Below are 19919 nucleotides of genomic sequence, written 5' to 3'. Positions count from 1 at the left end.
AGAGGCTGTCTAACACGGAGAAACAATGAGAAACCAGATACCATGGAATTAGTGAAGAATTTCTCAGATGAAACAGGAAAGGGAGGAAATCCAGAGGGGTTTACATTACACCTGGCTCAGGTTGAAAGGATTCGGGGCCAGTTGTTGGCAATATTAAACTCCAGGCTGCTTTTGAAAGGGTCTTCACTCGGGCGGCCAACGAGAGGTGTTCCTGCCAGGACAGGTTGTGTTGCTGCAGATCTCCTCCGGGCCTATGAGCACACACACGTGCACACATGCACACGTGCACACACACATGCACACACATGCATCTTGGACATCTCTTGTTAATGTCAGCCCTCTGCCCCACACTAGATAGATTTGAAAGCTTGCAGGTAATTGCTTAAGAGAAGTAATCACAGCCAACGGTTAGTCAGCTGTGCCAGGCCTTATCCAACAGCTCACATGAAGACCAGATCCAGAAATGGGGGAGTATGTGCTTGGTCCTCTGTGTGTCGCTAACAGTGTGTTTGTGTGTGAGTGTGAGTGTGTGTGTGTGTGTATGCGTGTGTGTGTGTATGCGTGTGTGTGTGTATGCGTGTGTATGCATGTGTATGCGTGTATGTGTGTATGTGTGTGTGTATACGTATGTGTGTATGTGTGTGTGTGTATGTGTGCGTGTATGCGTGTGTGTGTGTATGCGTGTGTGTGTGTATGTGTGTGTGTGTGGTGTCACATGCACACCCACATCTCTGCATCCTGAGTTGCATGTTAAAGCTGCCTACATACGGGTAAGGTGGTTGCCATGCTGTTAGAAATGAATCACGTGGCCAGGCGTGGTGGCTCACGCCTGGAATCCCAGCACTTTGGGAGGCTGAGGCGGGTGGATCACTTGAGCTGAGGAGTTCGAGACCAGTCTGACCAACATGGTGAAACCCTGTCTCTACTAAAAATACAAAAAATTAGCCAGGCGTGGTGGAATGCGCCTGTAATCCCACCTGCTCATGAGGCTGAGGCAGGAGAATCGCTTGAATCCAGGAGGCAGGGGCTGTAGTGAGCTGAGATCACATCACTGCACTCCAGCCTGGGCCACAAGAGTGAAACTCAGTCTCAAAAAAAAAAAAAAGAAAAGAAAAGAATAACATGTACCACTAGGCTAAATACAGAAATCCAACCAAGAGCCTTCTAGAACTTACTCCAGGATCATCCTTAGGGTCTGTTTCCCCAAATTCAATTACCACATAATTACCTGGAGTCTCCTAAAATCCTCACAAATAGATCAGGTGGCGGGCCAGGAGGCAGCAGGACCCAAGAGCAGCTGAGCGTACACGTGTCTGCTCTGCCCATGGGGAGAGAGAACAGCCTCTGGGCTGGGGAGAGATGAGCCTCCCGAATGCTGGGGCTCCTGGGGGCAGCCCTGGGACCTTGGTTTGTGGGTGATATCAATGGTTTGCAGAGCAGAAACTGGCTTCCTTGCCCGAAAGCCCCAGTCTCCCTTCACGACACACACACACAGTTCCATACAGACACCACAAGGCATTGGATTCTGAGGTTTCTATTTAAGAATTGTGCAGGAGCTGAGAGAGTGCAGAGGACACCCAAGACACACCAATTTCCTTTCAGGAGCTCCAGGCTCTGTCTAGTTGGAGAATCCAGGCCCATGCATACATGCGTGGTGCAATGTGCAATTAATTGACAATGAATAGTGGGGGAGTCGGGGCAGTAAACTGTGAATACATCCGTAATTCAGCAAAGCAGGCCCTGGTAAAGGCTGGAATAATCTAGGACAACCTCAGGGAGGGGATGGGGCCTGAGCTGGTCTCTAAAGGACTCACAGAACCCTGGAACCTGGGAGCGGGACCCTGGCAGGCAGACGGCGCTGGCTCTGAATCCTCGTTCCTCCCTGACCTTGGGCAGGTTACTGAAGCCTCCATACTGCCACCTGTGAGAGAGGGACAATGACATTCCCCACCTCATGTAGCCGTGAGGATTAAATGAGATAATCCCCCTTAAGGGCGTGGCACAGAGTCAGCTCAATCAATGTTAGCAGTTATCATGCTCTGCAAAGGGAAGACAGGAGCAGGAGGGGGGAGTTGGGGGCGTGGTGGCTGCCGGAAGTAGACACTTGTATCCAAGAATAACAGCCTTCAGTAGTATTTCCTCCGCCCAGCAGTCACCTTCTCAGATGAGCAGTCAGCAGAACACAGAACCAGAGAATGTGCTTATTCGGAGAAGAAAGAGGATTTGGCTTTGTCCAAGTGCAGGCTTGCCAATTTTCAGCTTGAACTAACTCTCTCCTGTCCCAGTGTCACTCCTAGGGACCCAGGATAAAGCTGGGGAGGCTGAGGTCCCAGATCCACAGATAATCTCCTCAGCAGGAACTGAAGGAAGAAGGCAGAGAGCTTCAGAGATGGGGAGAGGGGTCAGGAGAGTTCTTCAGAGGCAAATATGACTGCGTGTCCATCCCTCAGTCAAACTGAGGCTCCAGGCCAGAAGTCATTAGAAGACATTCAGACCCGACACAGGGTATTGAATGTTCCCTGGTGAAAAAATAGCCTGTGTTTACCTAGGGGGTTTTCCAGGAGTGCCCAAGGTTCTCTCCTGGCCCAATACGCCTTCACCGTCACAGCTCATCTTTTTTTTTTTTTTTTTTTTTTTTAAATAGAGACAAGGTTTCACCATGTTGGTCAGGCTGGTCTCGAACTCCTGACCTCATGATCCATCCGCCTCGGCCTCCCAAAGTTCTGGGATTATAGGCATGAGCCACCGCACCTGGCCCACAGCTTATCTTTTAAGGTTACCAAGAAATGGCGCTATAGGCAGGTGAAGGTTCTCTGGGGAGGGGAGTGGGGGCACCTGCCCAGTCCACTCGCCCTCCCTTGTTTGTTCTAGAAGTTTGCTGTTTGTGCTGGCAGGAGTTGGGGAGGTGCCCGTTATGGGCCAAATGGCAGAGGGACCCATTCTGGTCTCCCCTACTTCTCTGGATAGAGAACCCCCAGCTAGACCCCAGGCAAGGACCCTGCCATCATGCAGTCATCCAGCAACGTTGTATGCCTCACAACATACAGTGTCATTGTAACCACAGTGGCTGGACAGGTGGCTCTGAGCTTCCATGCCTTCTCACTCCTTCTGGACTAGAATATCCCTGTGGGCAGGGACTGACTGTGTTGACGACTCAGGACCCAAACAGGGCTCCCAGGTGAAATCCAGGGTGGCCAGCTAAAGTCTGGATTTTACATAAACAACACATCCTTTTTTAAAAAGTAGAAATATGTCTCAAACATTCATGGGACATACTTCCACTAAAAAATTATGCATTGTGTATCTGAAATTCAAATTTCCCTGGGCGTCCTAGATTTTTATTTGCTCAATCTGCCAACACTGGACCCAAAGCGCCCGGGAACTGTGTGTCTCTTCTCGGCTGGCCCCAGTGGGATCCAGGGATGGAGCAAGCGCTGAAGGGCTGAACTTGGCTCTTCTGCAAATGAGCTGGGGGAGGGGCAGGCTACAAAGAGACCAGGGACTGGGGCGGGGCTGCTGCAGGCAGGGCTCGATTTGCAGCGGTGGATACACAAGTGCTCCTCTCGCTGCACTGGGTGAGCTCCAGCCTGGATGCTGGAGGCTCAGCCCCAATAGAAAGATTCATTTCGAGAAAAAGCAAAGACGTGTGGTCTTCCTGGTGTGCAGGGTTAAGACCTGGCACCCTGCTTTCCTTCTCTTCCCTGAGCTTGGGCTCAGAGAGAGGTTTTACCACCCTTTGCTTGTGAAGTGCTGGGCACTGAGGGACATCCAGAGTTAGGGGGTGGCAGTCTACATCCAAGAGAACTGGAGCACCTGGACTCTCCCCACCCCAAAGTTCATTTGGGAGAAGCCATCCTGTCCCAATGCCAGGGTCCCTGACCCCCTTGGAGGTTTCCAAATCTTGGACACCTTGGAAAGCCTGTGTCCAAGAGGCCCTGGGTCAGGTGGCCATGGGACATCTCCTGCAGGTGGTGGAGCAGCCAGCTGGGCTCTAGAATAAGCATGGAACCTGGGCAGGCTGTCTCCCTATCAGAACCTCAGATGCTCCTCCCACAGGAAAGCCCAACCCCTGTGAGGGCTGAATTGAACAAGAGGCACAAGCCCGGTGGCACCTGACATGTCTCAGAAGATCGGCAAATGTTCCATTCCCTCTAGTGGAAGAGGGATTCTTGGACACTCTCAGGGAAGAGGGGGCCTTGGACACTCTAGGGACAGAGGGGGCCTTGGACACTCCGTTCGGTCTGGCACCATGCTGATATCCCAGCAGCTGTGCCTGGCTCCCTCGTGCTTCTGCTCAGTGTCTGCCTTCTGACCTCAGGCCCCAGGCTCTGCCCAGGGCCACCCTCCTCCACTCAGAGGGCTGTGCTGGCAGGCCTGGTTTTGAAGGCCTCAGGTCACCTGCAGGCCATACCTTTCAGGAATGGGAGTGGAACCGTTTCCTTCCCTGCCCTGCAGGACTGCCACCCTCTACCTCCCCTCTGCCACCCCCAGACCCAGCCAGGCAGAAGCCACCCATAGGGTAGGGGCACCCCCAAGGCCTGAGGTCACTCTGGTCACAAACTGCGCGTGCCTGGGCCAGGGGCCCCCTTCCTATCCTGAGTCTTCAGTTTTCCTCAGCTAGAAAAACAGGGAGACGAGGTCCACGCCTGGCATGGGCCTTTGTGTACCAGCCAGTGAAGGACGGGCCCAATTCTCGTGCCCAGCAGGCAGTTTGCCAGAAGCAAGATCACCCTCCTTCCACTCCCAGGGTGGCAAAGGGCATTCATTCCCTGGAGGGGGAGGGGGAGTGTGTAACTCACTCTAAATGGGGCTGGGGTGATGGCGGGGGTGGGGGGGGGTGGGGGGGAACCACTCACAAAAGCCAGGGCTAGAAACTCCCAACGGCTTTTTTTTAAAGAACTTCCCTTCCCCCTCCCCTCCCCCGCTGGGCTCCCCTCCCCCACCTCCAGCCGCTGGTGGCCTGCAGCCAACACTGGCCACACTGTCCGCTTTCAGGCCTCCCCGCCCTCCTGGCCCCATCTCCCCAGCCTTCCCCACAGTGGCTCTCTCACCACCCCCCCACTCTGAACCACGTTGACCTCTTCCGCCCTGGCGCCCCGCACAGGCCCGGGCCCCTTGGTCCAGGCGGGCAGGGGAAGGGCTTCCGAGGCCGGGAGCAGCCCCGCGCCCGCCAGGCCCCCAGCGCCGCGGCCCCTGGCCCTGCTCGGCCACCTCGGCCCGGAGGAAGATCGCTGCGTCTGCAGAAAGCTGGCCACGGCCGCCGCATTCCCGGGTCGCGGCTTCCTGGCCCGCCGAGCCGCACCCCGGAGTTCGGCCCAGTCCCGTCGCCCCTCTGGGCCCTTAACCCCTTCCTCCCCCGCCACACCAAGGGCCCTGGCCTTGCCACCCCGAGGGAGAAGGGCGAGGAGTCCCAGCTCTCCTCGCTAAGGGAGTGGGGGTGGCAGGCCTCTGTCGCCCGCCCTTCTCCCGGTCCGCATCCATCTCGCAGGAAGCCCCCCGCCCTCCACGCGGGCCGCGATCGCCGCGCCTCTAGTGGGAGCCTCTGGCCTCATGGTTTCCGGGGAGAGAGCCCGAAGGGCTAGGGCCTCGGCGGCTTCCTCGGCGGGGCGGGGCCGGCGATGCCAGCCAGGGACGCTGGAGAGGCCGGGGGTCCCCGCCCCGCCGAACCTGCCCTACCGGGCGGGATTGTTAAAAAGGAACTTCCCTGCCTCGCCAGGGCCTGCGCCTGGGTGTGCGGAGCCCCAGGGGTGGGGGCTGGGGGTGAAGATAGCCAAAGTTCAGCCGCTGCCGCGTGGGTGCCAAGAGGAAGACTAGCCCCACCCGCGTGTCCGTGCCGCCCACCCCTGCACTCCCTCCTCCCCTACGCAGAACCCAGGGTTTGCCAGTGCCGCGGGCACCGCCGGCCGGAAAGCCTCGGGGGCGGGGACGGCTCCCACACCCCCCCCCCGCAGGAATTCCCCTATCCAGCCGGGCGCCTCTAGGCTTCTCAGGGAGCGGGGTCACCCTCCCACGCCGGCGCTTGGCCCCCGAAACCGGCCCACTTCGCTGGTGCAAAGGTTCAGCACCCGGCGAAAAGGCGGAGTTGGTGGCGAGAGGGGTCCGGCCCCTCCCTGCCTCCGACGTTTGTTCTGCGCTCATCTCAAGCAGTAAAAATGCACCTTCAACATCTCCATTTAATATTTACATTCAAGCAGGTAATAGTTGGAAGCTTATAGTTTAGACATTTCTAGTAGCAGCAGTTTCTAGAGAGCTCGAGTAGCCTTTTAACAAACTTTTTTTTTTTTTGCACATAGAAACAACACATCCATGTGTACAGTATCAAAAAATATATACCAAGGTTACTGGTATTGCAGTTCCTGGAAGGGAGGAGAGGGGAGAAAATGAAATCAACCGAAATACTGGATGGAGGGGAAGAAAAGTCAAAAGAAAATAGTTTGTCTGATATAGAATATAACATGATCTAGAGGAAACTCCATAAATCTAGGTTTTTATATTTCAATATATAAATACCTACAAATAAATATAGAGGGAGCAGCCCGGAGAGGGTGGTCGGGCCTTCTGAGCTCAAACAATACATCTCAATAATAACACCACGTACAAACGGGAGCAGAGTCAGCACTTGACAAGTTAGCACAGTTAAAATATAATACTAGAACTCTGAGACCGCGGCACAGGGCTGCCCTGTCCGTCCTGGGGTCCGTCTCCAGCGGGGAAGGGCAGGAGAGGGCGAGCCCTGCCGGCACCAGGTGGAAGGGCCTCCGCCCAGGTCTGACAGCCGCCGCGGGGGGCGGGGGGCGGGGTACGTGGTTACCTCGTGTTCTCGCCCTGGGGGCCAGCCCGGATCTCTCGCGTTTGGCGAGAGGGGAGCGCGCCCTGGGGCCCCAGGTGCTCAGCCCCCACCCGGAGGGAATAACGCTTCCCCTTCCGCGCCCTCCAGCTACACCATCACATACTCCTTGAAAGTAACGGTGAGGCAGTTCGCAGTGACGTCGGTGATAATTATATTCCCAAAGAAGGGCTTGAACTCGCTCAGCGACTCTGCTGGTTCGTCCTGGGCCTCGGCTGGAGGCTTCTCCGCCGCCGTGGCGGGCGCTGCTGCCACCGCCGCCACCGCCGCTGTCGCGGGCGCCTCGGGCTTCACCTGGAGGGAGTTGGGCGGTTCCCCGGCCTCGCTGCGCGTCTTGACGCAGCGCAAGTCTATGGGCTCATCCAGGTCTGAGTCCAGTAGGATGACCTCGGGCTGCGGGAGGGCGGCGGCTGGTGGCAGGTCGGCAGGGCGCTCGGCGGCCGGGCTGCCCCCCAGGCAGGTGGGGGTGCTGATGCTGCGCGCCGTCAGCCGCTTCTTGCAGGGCTCGCGTTCGCCGTGGGTCTCGGAGAGGCAGCGCTTGCGCACGTGGGAGAGGTTCAGGCCGACGGAGTGGTGGTGGTGATGGTGATGGTGGTGGGGATGGGGGTGCGGGTGCGGGTGGTGGGAGGGCGGGTGCGTGCTCCGGGCCGGGTCCCAGGCCAGCAGGTCGGGCTTGGTGGTGAGCTGCAGGGGCTGCTCTCCAAAGGCCTCCTTGGTAGGGGACAGCTTTCGGGAGCCGGCATCCTGGGGCTGCGGGTCGCTTGCCCCCGACACCTCCTCCTCCCTCCTCTTGGGCGGTGCCTCCACCTTCTTCTCCTCTGCGCCCGCAGCCTTTTTAAAAGTCCTGTCGGCAGGAGGGTGGCGCTCGTCGGCCGCCCGCTTCTTGTGGCTAGGGGAGCGAGCCTCCCCCTCCGCCACTTCGCCGGACTTGATCTTCACCGCCTGCATGCCGTTCTCCATGTATTTGCTCATCACGATCACTATGCGCCCGTTCTTGTTCTTGTTCTTGACGATCTTCATCTTGCCCCCGATCCCGTTGCCCGTCACAGCCTCCTTGGGGGCCGGCATCATTCCGTTGGGGGGGCCCTTCTCGGAGCCTTTGCCTGGAGCACCCGCCGCGCTGGCCAGGGGCTTCACCGCCCCCAGGTAGCCCTTGGCCCCCGCGCCTTGCGCCCACTTGTCAGGAGGGTGGGTCTTGGCCCCCAGGTCCGGGCAGGTGGGGCTGGGCGCCTCCTTGTGGCCGCCCTGGTACTGCAGGTCGTACATTTTGGGGTCGGGCTGGTAGGGGTGATGCTTCTTGCTGTTGAGCTGATAGTAGTACTTGCCGCTCTTGCCCGGCGGCGGGGGCTTACCTGCCCGCTCCTTGCTGTGCGGCTGGTACTGGTGGTGCTTCTTGCTGTTGAGCTCGTACTGATGCCCCTGGCCCTTGCCCTGTGTGCCCAGATCCAGCTTGGCACGGTTGTCAGTGGAGGAGTCCTGGAGTCCGGTCAGGACATTGGAACGACGGGCAAAGGTAGGCACCTGAGGGAATGGGTGCAGGGGTGAGGAGGGAGAAGGTGGCCCCACAGCATGCCGGGAGTTTCTGCAGTGTCCCAGCCCCCACCAGGTCGGCAGCTGCCTCTGGGAGAGCCGGAGGTGGGAGGTCTAGTAGACAGGAGGCAGGGTTGGGGTGCTGGGAGGAACCCCCCACCCCCAGGCCTGAAGGCAGCTCTGGTGGCCACGTCAAGGGGGTGCCCGGGGATGACCGCGTGTATTCACCTGCACCACCAGCGGTTTGGGCTTTGGCCCTCTCTTCCGATATCCCATCAGCTGCTCCTGCCGTTCCCTGGTGGGAGGGTACAGAGGGCAGTGCTGTTAGCCTCAGGGTCGCCCCCTCCCGCTAATCCCAGAACCTTCTGTGATACCGGCCCCCCCCGCCCCCACCTTCCACGAGCACCAGGTACGGCTGGAGGAATACAGAGGAATCAAGAGCTCAGGGTGAGTCAGGCCCCAGTGCCCTCCACCCTCGCACCAACCCTCCTCTGCCCAAGAGGTCCCGGGCAAAGGGCTCCCCACTTTGATGCCCACACCTGAACCGGCAACCCCCAGCCCCACCTCTGTGCTCAGGAGGCAGAAGCTCAGGACTGCACCTCTGGCACTCGTGCCCACAGCCTTGGGCCCGTGGCTCTGTGTGACGCGGAGTGGACACGGGGGTCCAGGGAAGACAAACCCGCCCAACCGAGGTGTGCGCCGACCTCATCCCTCCCGTCAGAAGCTCGGGATGCTAATGACCTCATTAAGATTCCGATAACGAGTGCCTCCAGCAGAAGGGAGGACTCTTTTTCTTAAAGGCCAGGCACTAAACAGGGGGAGGGGCTGCGCCCTTGTTTACACAGCGGCAAATGAGCCAATTAGAGGCGGGGGGCGGGGGCGGGCCACCAAGGCCAGAGTCTGGCCAGGTTTGTAGCCACCTGGTGAACGCTGGGCTCCTCCCAGCTGGGCAGGTGGGCGGGGCCAAAGCAGCGTGGCGAAGCACCACCTCCAAATTATGAATAAACCCCGGGGGCGGAGGCACCGGTCACTACATCCACCTCCTGCCTGCAGGCCAGTCTAAGGGTGATCCGCAGCTGGGGCCCGGACTTCCCGGGCACTACCCAGGCCTCCACAGGAGAGTGGGATGCCTCTCTAGCATTTGCCAAAGTTGCAGCCCATTCCTGGGCCAGAAGCAGGTTCTTCACAAACCCTAGTCACCCCCCCCAAGCCCCCTCGGACTAACCCCGGAGAGTTCTGATGTGTCCCAGGGCGGGGGCCAGGGCCTGACTCTGAAGTTGCGTGGCATTGCAACAGCCTGCGCTTTAATTCTTCAGGGACCCATTATGTAACGTGGCATCAGCCGCTGACATGGTTACAGGGTAGTGAACTCCCAGGTTGGGGGGGGGGCAGGATCCCCCTACGTGCTCTCCTGCATTTCGGGAGGGCAGCTTCCCAGCCCGGCCGGTAGCTAGCTCAGAGGGTCTGCAGTTTACAGTTTTAGCGCCAAACGCGCCACAGGAAATAATGCAAAATAAAAGGGGGAGGAGAGATGGAAGGCAGTGGGGTGGCCGAGCTCCAAGGGTTCCGGCTGCTCCTCCCCTCCTCGCCCTTCCCCCTTCTATCCCCTCCGAAACAGAGAACCACAGCCACCGGCGCCGAACCCAGCTGCAGCAGCTGCAGCGTGACAAGCAGCCGTGCGCACGAGGACGAGCTCCCCAGAAGCAGCCACCCCTCCACCACCAGGCAGCAACCATCCCAGGCCCTTCGGCCAAGCCCGCCTCTGCCTTGAGAGTGGGTGGCCCTGCCCTGCCAAGCAGCCCAGTTGGGGGGGGGGCAACCCAGCACCCTCTGGAAACTACTCCAGACCAAGCTTAAGCTCCCGGAGGGTGCGGGTGCAGCCTCGAAGGCCATGTCAACTTTCCTCCAGCCGCCAACAGGTTAAGTTCAGTTCCATGACGTCCAGGCGGTTTCACAATGCCAGCTCTCTCAGAGCTGCACCGCGAAGCGCCGATGCCAAGGGCCAGTGGCTGCAGGACAGCAACACCTAGGCTCCAGGGCGGGGTTCCAGCTTGCAACAGGAGGGGCCCCTGGGGAACCAGGCACAGCCACAAGTTCTCCGGGCAGCTGCAGGGCCGCCCACACACACCCTTCCCAAAGTTTCCCCAAAACCCAAGGCTGGCCTTCCCTGGCCCTGCCCTCCCCCCACCCCAAACTGCAGCAGCCGCCAAGGACGCTGGTTAGAGGAGCTGGGTCCCCAGCCATGCCCATGCAGGCCGGTTGCGTGGGGGCTCCCGCCAGCCTCCTCCCCGCCCATTTCCTACTACTTCGTCCCCCACTTTGCCATTCCCATATACGGTCACGGGTGGCGGGCGGTGGCTGCGTGGGGGACGCTCACCTGTTCTGGAAGGCGATCAGCAGCCTGGGGTCCAAGATGTTCTCCTCCGGTTCCCACGTGTTATATCTTGCAAGGGAAAAGGGAGGGGGACACGATGAAAAAAAAAAAGGCCAGCTTTGAGCTTTGCCTCGGCCTCCAGGTAGGGAGTGACGTAAGGCCCTACTCCGTCTTCATGAACATTTATCTGTGGATGTGGAGGGTAGATTTCTGCAGGCCTGACACAGTCCCTGACACGCTGCCCCCGCTGAAATAAACACGCAAGGGCAGGAAGAAAGGGGAGGGCTAAGGAAAATGAAACTAGCAGTTTATTTTGCAGTTGTCAAGAATTTTAAGCATGTTACTGCGACATGTTCCAAAGCCACTTTGCTCCCCAGGAACCCTGCGTGCAAAGCAGCCGAAATGCAAAGTCGCAGTCCCCCTCCTCTCCCCAGCCCCAAGTCCCTGCAAGGGCTTCAGCCGTTCTCCATTTGACCCCTAATCCGATAACCAGCAGCCGAGCGGCCCCCCCACACCCCCTCGTGGCCCAGGAGCCCGCTGTCACGGGCAAGCAAACCCCAAATACTCAGCAACACAAAAATATGCCTCTGTGTGTGTGTGTGAGTGTGCGTGTGCCTGCGCGTCTATCTCCATCCGGTGCCTTCGCATTTCAAATTAAAGAAAAAAAATTCTCCACCAAAAGCGCCGCAGTGACAGTTCCCAACATTTTCCGCCTTTCTTCTTCCCCTCCCTGCACCACTAGGAGGGAGGAGGCACACAATTGCATTTTCGTCGCTTTTTAATTTTTTTTTTTTTTTGGTTTTGCAATATGGAGCCGTTCGGTGGAGGGAAAGGGGAAAGGAGCCATTTTCTGCTGCACATCAGTCAGTGCCTTCGCCCTCCCTCCCTCCGCCGGCCTCCCCGGCTCGGCCCCGCGTCTCTCCAGCTCCTCCGGCTCCTTTTAGTGCATAAATTAGTGATGGCATTTCCCGGAGAGCGGAGCACAACACAGGGCGCCGGGCTCGGGCTCGGCGGCTCGGCTTCCCAGTGCCTGCCACCGACTTCCCCACCCCCTCCTCCCTCCACCCCACCTCCACCCCGCCTCCCGTCCGCTCCCCCCACCCCCCCAGCAGCTCGGCGGGTCCGCGGCCCCGCGCCCCGCGCCACGGCCCCCGGGCCCCCGCCCTCCGCCGCGACTTACTTGGGCGACCAGCCTCTCCATTTCACCAGATACTCCACTCTGCCCTGGGGGGAAGAGACAGCACTCCATCAGCTTCCGCGGGATCCCCGGCCCGGCCCGCAGCCTCCCCACCCCCTCCTCGCCTGCTCGCGGGCTGCTCCGGCCGCCGCTCGCCGCCCCCGAGCCGCCCTACCTTGCGGATCCGCTTCTTCTCGATGCTCTCCACCGCGAAGACGTGCTCGCCAACAGCTGGCAGCTCCATGGCCGAGCCGGAGCGCGCCGGGGCGCGGGCGGCCGGCGCGGCTGCAGACGCTGCTAGCTCCCGCCGGCGCCCCGCGGTCGCCCCGGCCGAAGCGCCCCCGCCGCCGCCGCCGCTCGCCCCGCACCGCCCGGCCGGCCCGCCGCTGCCCGCGCCTGCCCCGGCTCCCGGCTCGCGCTCGCTCAGACAACTGAGCCCGGGCCGCGGCAGCACAAGAACTCATGCAAATCCCGGACGTCAGCGGGCGGGGCCTCGCCGGGCCCAGCGCGGCGTCAGGGGGCGGGCCGCGGCGCGGATTGGCGCAGCCTGGCCTACCGGAGGCCCCGGGCCTGGGCGGCGGGGGGAGGAGGAAAGGGCGCGGGTGGGGGACGCGGAGGGGAGGGCGCCGGGGAGGTGCAGGGGAGGGATCGGCGAGCCTGGGAGAGGGAGGCTGCAGAGGGGGAGCGAGACCGGGAAGGAGAGGTGTGCCGGCCCGGGCGGAGGCGGGCGGAGAGCTTGACAGCCCGGGAGGGTCTCGGCGGCGACCCCCGCCCGCAGCCCGGTGCCCGGGCCTCCCCCGCGCGGCCGGTTCTCAGTGTGCACGGCCCCGGGACCCCTGCTGGGGGCCACCAGGCGTCCGCCGTCGCTCCCAGTGGCACCGAATTGCGTCACCGGCGGCCCGGGACGCGCGGGCCCCGCCGGCAGGGGGCGGAATGGGGCAGGGGCGGCTCGCGCCCCCCTGCGGGCCCCGCCTCGCCTCTTGGCGCGGGGCGTTTAGGAGCGCGAGGAGGGAAGGGACGGGGCGGGGAAGAGGCCGGACTGGGTGAGTGCCAAGGAGAGCTCGAAGAACGCACGAGGAAGGGGACGGACGAGCGGCCGGCCCCGGGGCCCTGGCGCCCAAGAACCTCAGTAGAAAGGGCTCCGAATCCGATCCCACCCCATTCTCCACGGCTCCGAATTTACGCTGGGCCCTCTCGTTGGCGGGGCGAGATGACCAGTTTCTAGCAGCCTCCAGAGCCAAGCTGGGCGAGAGGCGCGGGAGGCCCGGGTCCGCTTGGGGGCCCGAGGGGACTTCGTGGGGTCCCAGGAAGGGCCTGGAAATAAGGAGCTGGGAGGGCGGGAAGAGATTGAGGCCGAGCGGGGGAAGAACGGGCAGCGCGAAGGGGAGATGAACGGAATGGCCGAGGAGCCTCGCATTCGCCATGCGTCCGCGGACCCTCGTCCCTCACAGGCGGCCAAGCCAAGGCCCTCCAGAGGGACGCGGCCCGAGCAGCCGCGAGTGTGAAGTTTGGCACCTCCGGCGGCGAGACGGCGCGTTCCGGCGCGCAGCTCTTGCTGGTGGAGCTGCTGCGCCCCATGCGGCCTGCCGAGGGCGCCGCCGAGGGCCCCCGAGCTCCGTGGGGTCAGGGTGGGGGGAGCTGCCGGGGACAGGGCGGCCCGAGGGGCAGGGGCAGGAGCGCCCCCGGCCTGGGGTGTGTCTGGGCCCCGGCTCCCGGCTCTTGAAGGACCGCGAGCAGGAAGCTTGCGCAATCCCTTGGCTGAGCGTCCACGGAGAAAGAAAAAGAGTAAAAGCCGAGCGAGAGTGGAGCGAGCGATGGGGGCGGGCAAAGAGCCATCCGGGTCTCCACCACCGCCCTGACACACGACCCGACTGTCAGTTGGGGACCGCGCGGGGGCTCGGGCAAGCAGGGGAGGGACGAGCCTGAGCGGGGCTCGTGTTCGCCCAGGAATCCCTGGGAAGCCTGAAGACAGTCTGGTGGTGAACGCACACGTTGACTCCATTTCATTACCACCTGGCAGCTCTTGCGCCACGGAGGCTGCTGCTGCCCGGAGGCTGCCGCCCACGGAGACCCACGTGGCCCCTCCCCGAGGGGTACTGGGGTGAGGGTTGTCTTCTGGTGGCTGCAGAGGTGTTCGGTTTGCGACTGATCTCTAACGAGCTTGAGGCGCAAACCTGGGATTCCCTGAGTGTTGGGGTGCGGGGGGGGGCAAGCCAGGTGGGACGACGCCTGCCTGTTTTCCCTGACTAGGTGCGGTGGGGGCGGGGGACGGCTCTCGGGGTTTATAGAAGCTGGGTGGGCGCACAGGAAAAGATTTTTCTATTGCCGTGTTTGGCTTTTCCCCGGCATTCTTGCCCAAGGCGAAGAACTGTCGCGCGGGGCTCCACCGCGGAAGGAGAGGGGTCGTGAGGCTGGCGCGGGAAGCGCTGTAGGCGGCAGTCGCCCGTCCACGACGACCCAGCCGCACAAGCCGGCTGCGCCGTCGGTCCGTCGGGAGGTCTGCAGCAACTTTGTCCCGGCCAGTCCCCTTGTCCGGGAAGGGGTTGAGCTTCCCGACACTCCACCCTCCCCCCTCTTGAAAATCCCCTGGAAAATCTGTTTGCAGTGGGTGTTTCCGCGGCGTCCAGGTCGGGGGCGCCGGGGGAGGCCGAACGGCGGCCGCAGCCTCCCTGCCGCCAGGGGCGTCGGACTCCGCTTTGCTCCCTGCGCCCAGGGCCCTCAGGGGCCCACGCTCAGGACCTCGGGGCCACACGGCAGGACCCGGTGCCCTCACTACGGGTTTGCGCAGGAGCCGGGCTGGGCCAGGCGCGGAGCTGGGAAGGAAGTGGGGGGTCCGTACAGCGGATCCTTTCTGGAGCTGCCTGTGCCGCGGCGTGAAGCGTTTCCTGGCTCCCCAGGACTGCCGGAGGGGCCGCCCCAAGCACTTCAGAAGCCCAGCGAGCCCCCGGCCACCGCCGGTCCTGGCCTTTTTCCGACGACTTTGAAAGTGAAATTCACAAGCACCAGCAATTGACTTCCCTTCGGTGGTTATTTATTTCGTCTCCGTGGATGGTGGGCAGATGGGGAGAGAGGCCCCTACCTGACCTCTGTGGCTGGTCCCTAGAGCACCCCTGCCAGCGGGTGTGGGGAGGAGCTCGGGTCCGCGGGAGAGCGAATGGGCGCCAGGAGGTGGGACAGAATCCTGGGAAGGTACAGTGGGCTCCCCTGGAAGCTCCCCTGATGCCCCAGAGAGCCCTTCCTGGGAAACCTCCCATGGGGCTGCCCCATGCCGTCCCATCCCGCTGTCTTGGCCCCTCCAAGGGAGCGACAGGAGACAATAGCCCTAAACCCGGGATTCCCAGAGCCTTCTGCTCGGGCTCTTGTCCCCAACCTCGGATAACCAGAGCCTCACCGGCCGCCGAGAAGGGCTCCTGGCCTGCTCATTTGATACTGTCCCCTCCCAGACAGGGGCTGCTCGAGCCCCTGGTTCTGCTGCCAGACTGAAGCCTTCCAGATGCCACCTTTGTTTGGGCCCCCGGGGCCCTCCGGGGGCCCCAGGAGAGGAGAGCTGCTATCTAGCTCAGCCACAGGCTCGCTCCTGGAGGGGACAAGGCTGAAGGAGTGGACCCTGGAGAGGTCGGGAACCTTTTAACAGCCGTGGACTGAAGGGTGATTACTGAGAGTCCGGTCTGGGAAGAAGCATGACCCGCGCCATCCCGGGGAAATAAACGACTTCTCAAAGGAATCCTCTCCCTGAGCCGGTGCTCTGGGCAAGGAGATGGCCACCGCCCGCCCACGGAACCCACATTTGGGCTCTACCCTGAGGTGGCTGCCTGTGGCTTCCCGGGCGGGTCCCCAACTCAGAAAGCTCTTGAGTTGTTGTCGTTTTCGGCCCTGAGAGGTGGATTGCAGATCACACGGGGGGGATTTACCAGACACCACTACAAAATCTACCTGGGCTTTATCAAAAGCACTCATTTCTCTCCCTTGTCCTTAGAGAAACTTGGCGCCGGTGTCGATCGTATAGTCCTTGAAGCGGTGGCTCAGGGGCGGCGGAACTGGTGGGACTGTGCGTGCAGGGGGAGGCAGAGTGGAAGCCCCGCACTCCGCCCCTCCACCCTCCTGGAGGGGCAATTTGTTTCTCAGGGTGCCCCTCCACTCTCCGGGTCCCCACTCCAGTATTTCTGCTCTTGGTCACACCGCCCGGGAAAGGTCGGCTTTCATTTGGGAGGCGAAGCCTCCGACGCCCCCGAGTCCCACCGCAGCGGGCAGCGCGGCGCGGCAGCCGGGGGTTCCTGGCACTGTCCCCACAGGGTGCGCGGGCGGGGAAGCGGGACCGGAGCATCGCGACGCCAGGGCCCTTGGGCAGGGCCCTGGCACTCCTCGGGGCCACACCACCGCCCGTAGGGCCGCGCCTCCGCATTGCGGCATGATGGGGTCGCCGGCGCCGAAGCGGCACGCGCTGTTTCCTATGGCGTCCGTGCCCCCCGGCGTCAGGGCAGCCACCCCGGGCCCGCCCCGAGAAGCCCACCCGGCCCCCGCCCCGCATTCAGCCGCGAGGCCCCGCCGGCCTGGAGATCTGCGCCCCCGGGATCCATATTTCAAATATGATCTTTGGAACCGCTTCTACCGCCCGCCGCCGCCGCCGCCGCCGCGCTCACAACAGCCTCGGCGTACTGTGTGTTTTTATTTGGGTTTCGTTTGCTCAAGGTCGCCCCGCGGCTCGCCTGTGCGGCTGAGGTTCACCCCTCTGCACGCCCGCCCCTGCGTTTCCCTCTCGGGTGTCCCCGTCGCGCCCCCCGAACCCAGCGGGGCCCACACACAGGGCAGATTTCTTTCTTCCTTTTTCCAACCAAGAGCTGCTGCAGCGAGCCAGGGAATGAAGTACAAATCGCTAGGCGGACCCCGAAGTGGTCGTCAGCCGAAGCGCAACTGCCCCTCCAGCTCGCTCCCCCGCCCCTCCCCCCGGCCACCCCTCCCAGCTCCCAGCCTCGCGGCGCGCTGAGGGTTAAGCGCGCGCCCGAGGTGGGGGTATTTGGCTTGGGAGGGGGCGAGAAAAGGGGGCGCCGAGCACCGCTGGCTGGAAAGCTAGGCTCGCCCTAGTTCCCTCTCCCCAACCCCCGAGCCGAGGGGAGGCCCGATCGGAAGGGCCCGGCGCGTCTCCGCCTCCCCGGCTGGCCTGGAGCCGGGCCTGGCCGCGGCCCGGAACCGCGAGGACGCTGCTTGGAGGCCGCGTCCTGCGTAGCCCGAGCGGGGGAGGGGGCGGAGGCTCCGAAGCCGCGGCCGTGCGTCGCCCGCCAGCCGATCGATCCCCAAGGGCGGGAGCGCGGTGAACCCCGCCGACACCTGGGGGGCCCCGGTGCCTCCGCGGGACTGAGGGGCGAATGGAGAGGGGCTCAGGGATCCTGTGGCCGTGGGATGGCGGCCGGGAGGGCCCATAAACCGCGGCTTGGCCTGCACTGCAAGGCGGGTGGTAACACTTCGGGCACCCCCAAAATTCCATATTGTCTGCGTGGGGCCCAGGCTTTGGACACTTCCGGAGCCGAGTCCGGTCTCAGTACGACTTCATCCCTACCTGTCCAGCCGCCAGCCCCACCCCCAGCCCCGATAACCAGGTCCTGGGAGGCGGTCACCCCAGTCCATCTGGTCGCCCCGCCCTCCCGAATCCTGGTAGAAACCTTCTGGTGTCCCCTCGCCCCCACCTCCGGGAAGATATCCGAGTGTGCCCTAGAAGTCCCCCTCCCCAGCTTCTTCCAGAAGGCCGTTTCCCGCAGTGATCCTTGGGGGTGGTCCCTGAGGACCTTCCCCGCGCCCCCGCCCCCTCCCTGCCCTCCCGGGCTCTCCCTGGGCTCCCAGCCTGCCAGTCCCGGGTGCCCAGGCGGGGCCCGGGCAGGGGCGCAGAGGCGCTTGCACTGGCCACGCCCTCCCCTAGGGGGCGGGCTCCCCCGGCCGGGCCGGCAGCCCCTCCGCGCGTCTCCCGCAGCGGGAAGGAGGTCGCGACGCGGGCGGAGCGGGGGTCTCGCTGCAGTGAGAGGTGGACGGGAAAGCCCCGCACAGCCCGCCTCCTGCACACCCGTCCCCTCCCCCGCCCCACGGCGGCCGGGCTGCTGCTTTCCCAGCCAGAAACAACCGGCTCCAGGGGACTTTGAACCTGGGAGCCCCTGCGCCCCGCGCGCGGAACAGGCCTCGGGGTGCGGGCCATTGTCCCAGAAGCGGGCCGGTGCTCGCGGCCCTTCCACTCCCAGCGGGAAGTCCACACGAGCAGCACACACATATCTTTTTATTTGAGAGTTTGAAAGGAAATCTGAGGTCCGAGGATCACAGAGCCTCTTGTTCTGCTATCAAAGGACCAGTGAGAAGCAAACTGATATTACAGGCCAACGTTCCCAGGCAGCCCAGCCTGCTTCCCTTAGGAGTCAGCGTCCTGGGAAGGGGGAGCCTGGAACCACAGCCCCGCCAGGAACTGCTTCCCCTAAACTCAGGTTCACTGAAAAAAGATGTTCGCCCGGCTGATAAACGCCGTTTCTTAACAGAGTCCAGACATTAACGTAAAGCTTTCCCCGGATTGGTCATTGAGGACACGAAAGCCCCAAGAGATACCCCAGGTCGGTGGAAGGGGCCCCAAGACCTAGACCTCTGATGGAGACCGTGGCCTTGAGAGGTGGGAGCTGGGTTGGAACCCTGGAGATTATTTATAATCGCCGGGTGAAGCTCCAGCTCGACCTCAGTATTTCCTCTTTTTCTGGGCTCAGGCAGACACAGACTGGAAGAAGTCCTGTGGGTGTAGCTGTGGGAGCGTTTGGTTGATAAAGGGCATGTGTGGCACAGGGGCGGAGCCAGCCCTGTGCTCTTCTGGGCGGCGCCCCTCTCCATGAGGCCCAGGAGGCTCTGTGCAGGGCCCATGAAAATGTTCTAATTAAAAAAAAAATTGTTTATTTAAAAAATTGTGGTAAAATACATATAACACAAAACTTACCATTTTCACCATTTTTAAGTGCTCAGTTCAGTGCCGTTACACACATTCATGTTGTCGTGCGGCCGTCACCACCATCCATTGCTACGACTTTTTCATCTTCCCAAACTGAAACGCTATCTTCATTAAACACCAACTCCCTCCCTGGCAGCCTCCATTCTACCTTCTGTCTTATGAATTTGACTCTTCTAGGGACCTCATATAAGTGGAATCACACAGAATTTCTCCTTTCTGACTGGCTTACTTCACTTAGCACAATGTCCTCAAGGTTCATCCAGACCGTAGCAGGAGTCAGAATTTCCATCCTTTTTCCTTAAGCCAGTATCTCCAGGGAATTTTTTTTTTTTTTTGAAACAGAGTCTTGCTCTGTCGCCTAGGCTGGAGTGCAGTGGTGTAATCTCAGCTCACGGCAACCTCTGCCTACTGGATTCAAGCAATTTTCTGCCTCAGCCTCTGGAGTAGCTGAGATTACAGGTGCCTGCCACCATGCCCGGCTAATTTTTGTATTTTTAGTAGAGACAGGTTTGACCATCTTGGCCAGGCTGGTCTCGAACTCCTGACCTCGTGATCCACCCGCCTCAGCCTCCCAAAGTGCTGAGATTACATGTGTGCGCCACTGTGCCTGGTCTCCAAAAGGCTGAATAATATTCCCTTGTGTATATATATAATTTATTTTAAAATCAGAAGAAGCTGGCTGGGCGAGGTAGCTCATACCTTTAATCCCAGCACTTTGGGACACCGAGGTGAATTGATTGCTTGAACTTAGGAGTTCAAGACCAGTCTGGGCAGCATGAGGAGACACCCATCTCTAAAAAAAAAAATATGAAAAGTAGCTGGGCATGGTGGTGCACACCTGTAGTCCCGGCTACTTGGGAGGCTGAGGTGAGAGGATCCCTTGAGCCCAAGAGGTGGAGGTTGCAGGGAGCCAAAATCATGTCACTGCACTCCAGCCTGGGTGACAGGGCATGACCCTGTCTCAGAAAACAGACTATTTTATTTAATTTAAAAAATATATTTGTTTATTTTTTAGACAGAATCT

The 19919-nt window shown here is 61.3% G+C and overlaps 1 protein-coding gene across 1 annotated transcript; it reads right to left on the bottom strand.

The window, feature by feature from the left end:
• Window positions 1-6153: 6153 nt before the first annotated feature.
• Window positions 6154-12356, bottom strand: CBX4 (chromobox 4). Its single transcript, XM_032241442.1, has 5 exons — window positions 12104-12356; window positions 11932-11975; window positions 10755-10820; window positions 8606-8672; window positions 6154-8368 (listed from the first exon to the last, which is right to left on the bottom strand). Exons 1-5 carry the CDS (start codon window positions 12170-12172, stop codon window positions 6938-6940), a joined length of 1677 nt encoding a protein of 558 aa, XP_032097333.1. The 5' UTR covers window positions 12173-12356; the 3' UTR covers window positions 6154-6937.
• Between the last annotated feature and the right edge of the window lie 7563 nt (window positions 12357-19919).

This window comes from Sapajus apella, unplaced genomic scaffold (genome assembly GCF_009761245.1).
Source record: "Sapajus apella isolate SASKATOON/1434 unplaced genomic scaffold, GSC_monkey_1.0 scaffold48, whole genome shotgun sequence".
Lineage (NCBI taxonomy): Eukaryota > Metazoa > Chordata > Mammalia > Primates > Cebidae > Sapajus > Sapajus apella.
This window is presented reverse-complemented; position numbering and strand designations above follow the sequence as displayed.